The 7654-nt window shown below is 41.8% G+C and overlaps 1 protein-coding gene across 1 annotated transcript; it reads left to right on the plus strand.

Annotated features, from left to right (window-relative positions):
- The first annotated feature begins 3355 nt into the window (after nt 1–3355).
- lrrc4.2 (leucine rich repeat containing 4.2) lies at nt 3356–7399 on the plus strand. Its single transcript, XM_008311903.3, has 2 exons — nt 3356–4809; nt 5094–7399. Exon 2 carries the CDS (start codon nt 5215–5217, stop codon nt 7216–7218), a length of 2004 nt encoding a protein of 667 aa, XP_008310125.1. The 5' UTR covers nt 3356–4809; nt 5094–5214; the 3' UTR covers nt 7219–7399.
- The last annotated feature ends 255 nt before the right edge of the window (nt 7400–7654 follow it).

A 7654-nucleotide genomic window follows, 5' to 3' on the forward strand; every position in this document is an offset into this window, starting at 1 on the left:
GTCACGTCAAGTACATTCTTGTCTTTTAGTTCTAGGAGAATGAAGTAGTGCCTGTATGTCCATTTTGAAAATGCCAACTTTTCCTCCAGACTTGCCCTTGTAGTTGCTTACCCCCGCTTGTTTGGGTGTGTGAGTAAACACTGCCTCTGATTGGCTAACCATGACAGCTTGTCTTGCCTTAGCCAATTATTATCAAGTATGCAATGGTTTTGTCCTTCCTTTCTCCCTCACAAAAAAAAAAGAAACACTCGTATGGCTGAGAGTCAAGTGACAACACCTTAATGAGCAGCTCTAATTTGTAATACGCCATTTAATTGTTGGTAGCGATGACGGTGCTGTAACGATGGAAATAGTACTTACCATGTTTTTTAGACTATAAATTGCTCAGGAGTATAGGTTGCACCAGTGCCCTCTAGCGACTGTCAGTGTGAAAATAATGAACATGTACATTTACAGTGGTACAGGAGTAGCAGAAACTGGAGACAGTCAAAACTATGCTATACTAAGTCTGAGTGAAAGCATTTGTGTTTAGTTATCCAAAATAAACACAATTTACATGAATTATTAGCTAGTTCCTGTTTTTATTTATGTATCATAAAGTGTGTGAAATGTTATACAAATTTACACAGAATACAAACACAATTTACTGTTATATTTTGTATTAAATAAGGTTTTACTTTAAAACGATGTAGGTGAGAAGAAGGTGAGTTTAGTGGTGAGGAGAAACGGGGACAAAGGGATATTGGAGTTTTACCACTTTTTATTATTTTCATTATCTTTAGATAATGATAGGAGCGGTGGTGGCTTAGTGGTTAAGGGGCCGGATTTGGGTCCACCAGCTGCCAAGCTGCCACTGAGGTGTTTTGAGCATGGCACCGTCCCCACACACTGCTCCCCGGGCAGCTTAAAGCTGCCCAGTGCTCACTTTGATGATGGGTTAAAAGCAGAGGTCAGATTCATTGTGTGTGCAGTGGTGTGCTGTGTCAAAATGACAAATTATTCACTTTACATAGATGATGTTCCTAAATTATCTCCTGAACAGAATATGTTTGTGTCACCTGCAAACAATACAAATTGTAACAGAGAGTTGGTTTGTCTCCTTCTCTTTCATAGCCCAACATCACGTCAGACCAGGGGTCGCTCGATACAACTTTGTCACGCCAACATCACGTCAGGGGTCGCTCGATACAACTTTGTCACCTCTAACATGCCGTAAACATTCCTGTTTGCGGCATGTCACACAAAGTTAATTTGAGCATTTTGGGGTTAGTATCAGAACAGACAGGCTATAGCTCTTTTTTTGGATGTTCAGTCCTGAGAGTTCCTATCAGGTTGAGCCATCCCTACTTCAGATGCAAGTGGTCACCATTTGGAGTTAGCAAATTCACGCACTCATAAAGTAGTTTGTTGTGTAAACTTATAAGCCATCATCTTCAAACGTAATAGACCTGTGATTATGCCGCAGCATCATGTAACTAATGAGGCAGTCCTAGACCTTTGGATCTCGGGGTTCCTTCAGAATGAAATATGGAGTTAGGAAATGACAAAAATTTTAAAATCCTGCTACAATTATTTTCCTGTTTGCTTCTGATAGAACACTGCCTGACTAACATTATTCATGGAGTTATCTGTAGCTGTATCTCTAGCTGTAGATAAAGAATTAGTGTCAAAATGCAAAACTTGAATATAAACCAAAGGTATAAATTTATGTAATAACTGTATGTAATCACTGTCTCCAAAAAAGCTTCCAGTATGTGGTTGGATTTTTCCCAAGGTACTCCAACTTCCTCCCATATCCCCTTTAAAATATAGGAAAATTGAATGTAAGTAAATTAAACTAGACTGCTGTAATTGGCTCCATCTCTGTTCTTTTGTATCTTGAATCAATATTATGATCAATATAATTACAATATTATAACTATAATCAATATTACTACCAGTATAATCCACAGAGGATGGCTAAGAGTGAGTTCCAAGCCTCTATTGCTGACTATTTTGCTCTGTGGACTCTGTCTTGCTGTCAACAACTGCAAGTAAACAATGTCCAAATATGTCATGACCAATGCTCGGAAAGAACGTGAATGTGGAGCTTTTCCAACGTGTAGCTATTATGTCTTGTTTTGTTAGTTTGTTTTTTTAGGCTCTACGTCAAACTACCAATTCAGTTTTTGTTTAATGTTAGACTTAACTTGGTAAAATCATCCAGATTTATATTGTCGAATATATCAAACTGATTTTAAACATTTTACAGAGGTTAAAAGTAGGGATGGCTCATTTCAATACACAAAATCGGTATCGGTCCGAAATTGGTCAAAATCTCAGGATTGGACAATGGACAAACAAATATTGCCGTCCGATACCAAGGGCCAAATCTTCAACTTAACTGTGTCACATGCTGTAAACAGGGACACTATTGCCTCAGCAATGGCAGCTACTCCAAGTTCAGTATTGGCATTGGAAATAAAAAGGTTGAATCGAGTCATAGTTAAAACCAACAATTTAAAAAAAAACGGAGGCACACTCCCAGAACATGTTAAAAATGGCTTCCACTCACTTTGGAAGAACAGAAAGTACTAGGATTATCTTTGTCAATTGGAGTCTACTTGCAGTTAAATACACCCAACATATAAAATTGTAATGAATTTGCTGATGGCAATTCTCTAATACTTACGGTTGTTTCCTCAAAGTTTTACCAAGAATGCAACAATGCTAAGCCCTTCCCCCCTTTTTTCTATGACCTTAAAAATTACAATTATTTATTTAGACTCATTGTTGTTATTTTATCAAGGGCATGGATTTGAATCTCCATTTCTATTTTCCGTCTCATTCTCTCTTATCCTTCTAGACATAACTGTGTGCCAGCTCATTGCTTCTCTTTCGAACTGCCTGGTAGGCTCAGGGAAGCCAAGTCAGCACTTCAGTCCTTTATGATGTGACAGACCCTGGCTTCATCGTTGTACACTCAAAGACATTTATATACATGCAGAGAAGATGCAAAATGCTTGAGATCTAAGAAACATCAGCAAACAAATCCTCACTATCTCTTTTGAAACAATACTGAAAGACATGCGCAAATCTGAAAAGCAGAGGTAAAAATGGCATTAAGTTACTTTTTTAAAAAAAGATATGACACACTACTGCATCCAAGACAGCAAAATCATGGTACAGTTTCTAAAAGAAAAGATATGACACACTACTGCATCCATGACCAATGAGAGAGAAAGACAGCAAAATCATGGTACAGTTTCTGTCACTCTGCTCCCAGTGTAACCTATACTAGAATGAAAGACTTCTAATTTAGCTGATTTGGGCTGAAGAATGATGGTTGACAAACAGTATGGGGGATGGAGGGAAAAAGGCGCATGTGACATTATCTAAGAGTTATTGTCAGGGGGGCAGGAAAAGACAGATTGTGTGAAAGAGACCGAGAACGAAGTAGCAAGCGAAATTAAGCAGAGGTAGTTCACCGAGGGAGATGAGGAGACGGGGGAGGGTGAATGTGTTAATACACAGGAGCACTGCATTAAACCAATGCACTGCTCCGAGGCTGGCTTAGCATCAGAGAGGAGTGCGTCAGCAGTGCATTCACGTTCGCACTGAAGGACGAGGGTAGGTAGGGGGCTGCATACTGCAACACTGGCTGACACATAGAGAGAGAAAAGAGAAAAGAGATAAAAATATAGACGTAAATAGGTGATGTGAATCAGAATGGTGTTCCTTCTTTTTCTCTTTCTGCTACGGTGGACTGATTTTTTTGAGAACCTGAGTGCTGCTGCTTCCTTCTCCTCCTAACTACCTCTCACACACTCGCTCCTTTGTGCACTCTATCTTTCGCTTGCTCCTAATCTGTCAGTGGGTCTCTTTCTCTGTGTCTCTCACTCTTTCTCTCTCTCTCTTCCCCTCTCTCTCTTTCTTCTCTACTCTGGCTACTGCAGTAGTCCACCAGCCAGCCGCAATTCTGACAGCCACACACATGGCTAACTGCCACAACTTACTACCTCAGATATAAAGGGAAAAACAAATAAAGGAATAACCAAGAAGAGGAGGCATTGGAGTCAGCCTACGAGACGGACATCCAGCAGAAATAAGAAGAGGAAGATTCTTCCAATCTTCTCTGTTTATGGATACAGACAGGGATTTTGCTTATGCACAGACACACTCCTCTCTTTTCTTTTACCGCAGAAGAGGACAGAAGCGCTCTCTCTATTTATCTCCCTGCCTCTTTCTACCTGAAAGCCTTTTGTAAAGCTCCAAGTGTGCGGCGCATCCTTTTCTCCACCTCTTGCCCAGCGCTACCATCCCTTTCACCACCCTTACAATTCCCCTTAACCCCCCCCCCCACTCCCCTCCGAGAGGAATAGACGCATTACTGCTAACTGTGCACAGGGTTTGCAGCTGCAGCTGCCTTGACCAGGGCCAGCCCAACATTGGGGGTATGCAAGTGGAACACGCAAGATAAGTGGAGAGGAAATGACTGTGCTGGGAGTTCTATAGCCTTTTCTGTCTCACTGTCCCTGTCACGGCAGGGCTAATTAGCAACTGACTAGCCTTTGGCAAAGTCACAGTGACTGAGGTCTCTTCGCCAAACAAGCAACCAGTCAACAAGCCAGTACATGTATCAGGACCTGAGGACTTTTTTTTTAGTTGGTTATTTCTTTATTTTTCTGTCATGTTTTACTGTCTGATGGGTCAGTGTGATGCATCCACAGTGGAGCAGTATTTTGGAATCTGCAGACTGGCAAGGGAGCACTTAGTAAGGGCAACGGGGATCCAAGCGCCTGCAGAGCCTTCCTGGCTTTCCTTCTGCATGTGAGTGTTTTTTCCTAATGCTGTCTATCTTTGAAACCAGAAGCCATTTTGTACGATTGGTTAATAAAGGATCCTATCACTTTTTACTGATTGATATATTGTCCTTGCTATTTTATACATAACAACAAAAACTAAATGTTGGAAGGAAGCAATACTTTTAAACTGATGAGTTATTTTATAATAATTATAAAATAATTCACCGCAATGACTTTGTGCCTTGATTTATCTTGTTATTAATATCTTTTCTGCCTCTTTTTCCCCCTTCTGCATGCTGCTGGATGTAGCGATTTTCTCCACTGTCAATGGAACTTGGGAGCCTTGAATTGCTTAAGCCAGGATAGTGTAGTCTGTCCTCTGTTGTGTGCCATCTCCCAAAATCATGTAGAATAATGAGCCCTCCACACCATGAGTCCTCTGGGCCAGGTTAGTGTGAAGCCTACCTGGAACACAGCCCTGTTTGCCGTGCTCTCCCTCATGGTCCCTGCTCTCAGCATTTGTCAATCTACAGGGCCTGCGCTGGGCTCCACTAAACCACAGAACTGTCCAGGTGTTTGCTCCTGCACCAATCAGCTCACCAAGGTGGTGTGCACTCGTAGAGGACTAGTAAGAGTGCCACCAAACATCCCAGCCAACACCAGATACCTAAACCTGATGGAAAACAGTATAGAGAGCATACAAGCTGACACTTTTAGACACCTGCACCACCTGGAGGTACTGCAGTTGGGCAGAAATGCAATAAGGCAGATTGAAGTGGGTGCATTTAACGGACTGACAAGTCTCAACACCTTGGAGCTATTTGACAACAGATTGACTGTCATACCTAGTGGAGCTTTTGAGTACCTATCAAAATTGAGAGAGTTGTGGCTAAGAAACAATCCCATTGAGAGCATCCCTTCGTACGCATTCAACCGAGTCCCCTCACTCATGAGACTGGACTTAGGTGAGCTTAGGAAATTGGAGTACATTTCTGATGGAGCATTTGAGGGCCTTCAAAACCTCAAGTATCTCAACCTGGGGATGTGCAACTTGAGAGAGTTTCCTCAACTTTCACCTCTCGTGGAGCTGGAGGAGCTAGAAATATCAGAGAATGTTTTCCCTGAACTAAAACCTGGAGCTTTTTGTGGACTCAAAAATTTACGTAAACTTTGGATAATGAATTCCGCTGTCACATCCATCGAGAGGAATGCATTTGATGAGATTACAGCCTTAGTGGAGCTCAATTTAGCTCATAACAACCTTTCTTCGCTCCCCCATAACCTGTTCACACCCTTACAGTACCTAGTGGAGCTGCACCTGCACCACAACCCATGGAGATGTGATTGCGATGTAGTGTGGCTCTCCTCGTGGCTCAGAGAAAACATTCCTACAAATTCCACGTGCTGTGGACGCTGCCACACACCAGTTCACATAAAAGGTAGATACCTGGTAGAGGTTGATCAGACCACCTTCCAGTGTTCTGCACCAGTGATACTCGATGCTCCGAGAGATCTGAAGATCTCTGCAGCAAGAGTGGCAGAATTAAAGTGCTGCACAGCTGCCATGAGCTCCGTGCGATGGCTTCTTCCTAATGGAACCATTTTGACCCATGGCTCAGCCCACCCACGAATATTTGTTCTGAATGATGGGACACTGAACTTCTCCAATGTTCTGCCATCAGATACAGGAGTCTATACTTGCATGGTCAGCAACATGGCAGGAAATTCCAATGCCTCTGCATACTTAAATGTTAGCAATGCTGAACTCAATACATCTAATCTGTCCTACTTTACCACTGTGACAGTAGAATTTTTCGAGCCCACAGTGAAGGAGACACCAAAACCCAAGCCTACAGTCACTGCCTCACCCTCTGTCTTTCAGCCTGTCTTTATTTCCACACCAACCGTACTGTTCCATAATACCCAGACACCCAGACAAGTGTCACTTCCAACAGCCAGAATTCCCAGTCAGCCAGTTGCCAGCTTGGATGAGATGATGAAAACCACCAAAATCATCATTGGCTGTTTTGTTGCTGTAACTTTGCTGGCAGCTGGCATGTTGATAGCGTTTTATAAACTGCGTAAGCGGCATCAACAAAGGAGCACAGTGGCTGCCGCTAGGACCATAGAAATCATACAGATGGAAGAGGAGGTTCATCCTGTGCCTCCGCTAACCTCTGGATCCAGTGGCTCGGATGACACAGTATTGGTACTGCCTACGTTGGTAGAACACAATAGCAATGCCTTTAAACCTGGATATTTCTCGTCTGCCTCTTTCTCTCGTAAAGGTGGCTTTGGAGCCCAGTGGACCCAAAACAACTCCTCCTTCCATCACTCGTACAGACAGCATCACAGCCACATTAGCACCATAGCTGATCCGTATGCGATTGAGACTTCTCACGGCAAAGAGAAAGTTCAAGAGACTCAAATATGAGCATCGCTTTCTTTAGATTTATCGCTGACTCTGTCCCAACCTCAGCTCTTGAGGAATTGTGACCTCATCCATTCATTTACTACAATGCACAACAGAAATGGTTTTAAGTTTCTCTTGCACAGACGTGCAACCCAATGACAGTGTTTTGTTTCTTGTACATGCCTTTGAACATTAAATATATATATACATATATATACAGTATATATATATATTTATATATATATGTACATATATATAATGTCGGGACATACATATTATCTTAGAAAGCTATTTTCTAACACAGTTGCTTTTGTGATTGTCAAAAGGTGGTTCTGTCTACAGTAGAAAAAGCATTTAATTTATTTTGGACCATATTAAGAATGCAGTGAAAATAACCTTTATACAGGCTAATAAATACATTTTAGTGTTATTCTGTGCAAAATAAAATATGCAATTA

The sequence above is a fragment of the Cynoglossus semilaevis genome, chromosome 6 (genome assembly GCF_000523025.1).
Source record: "Cynoglossus semilaevis isolate Cse_v1.0 chromosome 6, Cse_v1.0, whole genome shotgun sequence".
Classification (NCBI taxonomy): Eukaryota; Metazoa; Chordata; class Actinopteri; order Pleuronectiformes; family Cynoglossidae; genus Cynoglossus; species Cynoglossus semilaevis.

What these genes read in the sequence shown, in the direction of transcription:
- lrrc4.2 (XM_008311903.3), top strand. Translation starts at nt 5,215, where the DNA reads ATGAGTCCTCTGGGCCAGGTTAGTGTGAAGCCTACCTGGAACACAGCC.